Source organism: Eimeria mitis, genomic scaffold (genome assembly GCF_000499745.2).
Source record: "Eimeria mitis Houghton genomic scaffold, Emh_scaff577, whole genome shotgun sequence".
Lineage (NCBI taxonomy): Eukaryota > Apicomplexa > Conoidasida > Eucoccidiorida > Eimeriidae > Eimeria > Eimeria mitis.
Genome location: NW_013574014.1, coordinates 7,519 through 7,806, shown reverse-complemented (window position 1 = coordinate 7,806; position 288 = coordinate 7,519). Strand labels below are relative to the sequence as shown.

The window sequence follows — 288 nt, the reverse complement described above, 5'->3', positions numbered from 1 at the left end:
GCAGCAGCAACAGCAGCAGCAGCAGCAGCAACAGCAGCAGCAGCAGCAGCAACAGCAGCAGCAGCAGCAGTAATTCGTCTGTCTGTTCTTATTGAATGCTCATAGGCGCGGCAGCATACTTGCCTGGCTGCTGCGGTTGCTGCTGCAACAGCAGCGGCTGCTGCTGCTGCAGCACGAGATGCCCCGGGTCAGCAGCAGCAGCAGCTGCTGCTGCTGCGTTTTCTTCTGTCCCTGCAGCGTATCCATTTGGCTGCTGCTGCAGCAGCAGCGGCTGCTGCTGCTGCTGCA

The 288-nt window shown here is 60.4% G+C and overlaps 1 protein-coding gene across 1 annotated transcript in view; it reads left to right on the top strand.

Annotated features, from left to right (window-relative positions):
* Nucleotides 1-73, top strand: part of EMH_0016730 (uncharacterized protein) — a gene marked incomplete at both ends in the record, with an annotated part of 300 nt that extends 227 nt beyond the window's left edge. The window contains one exon of the mRNA XM_013500715.1: nt 3-73. Within this exon, the coding sequence (XP_013356169.1) occupies nt 3-73 (71 nt within the window). The remainder of the gene's footprint in view (nt 1-2) is intronic.
* Between the last annotated feature and the right edge of the window lie 215 nt (nt 74-288).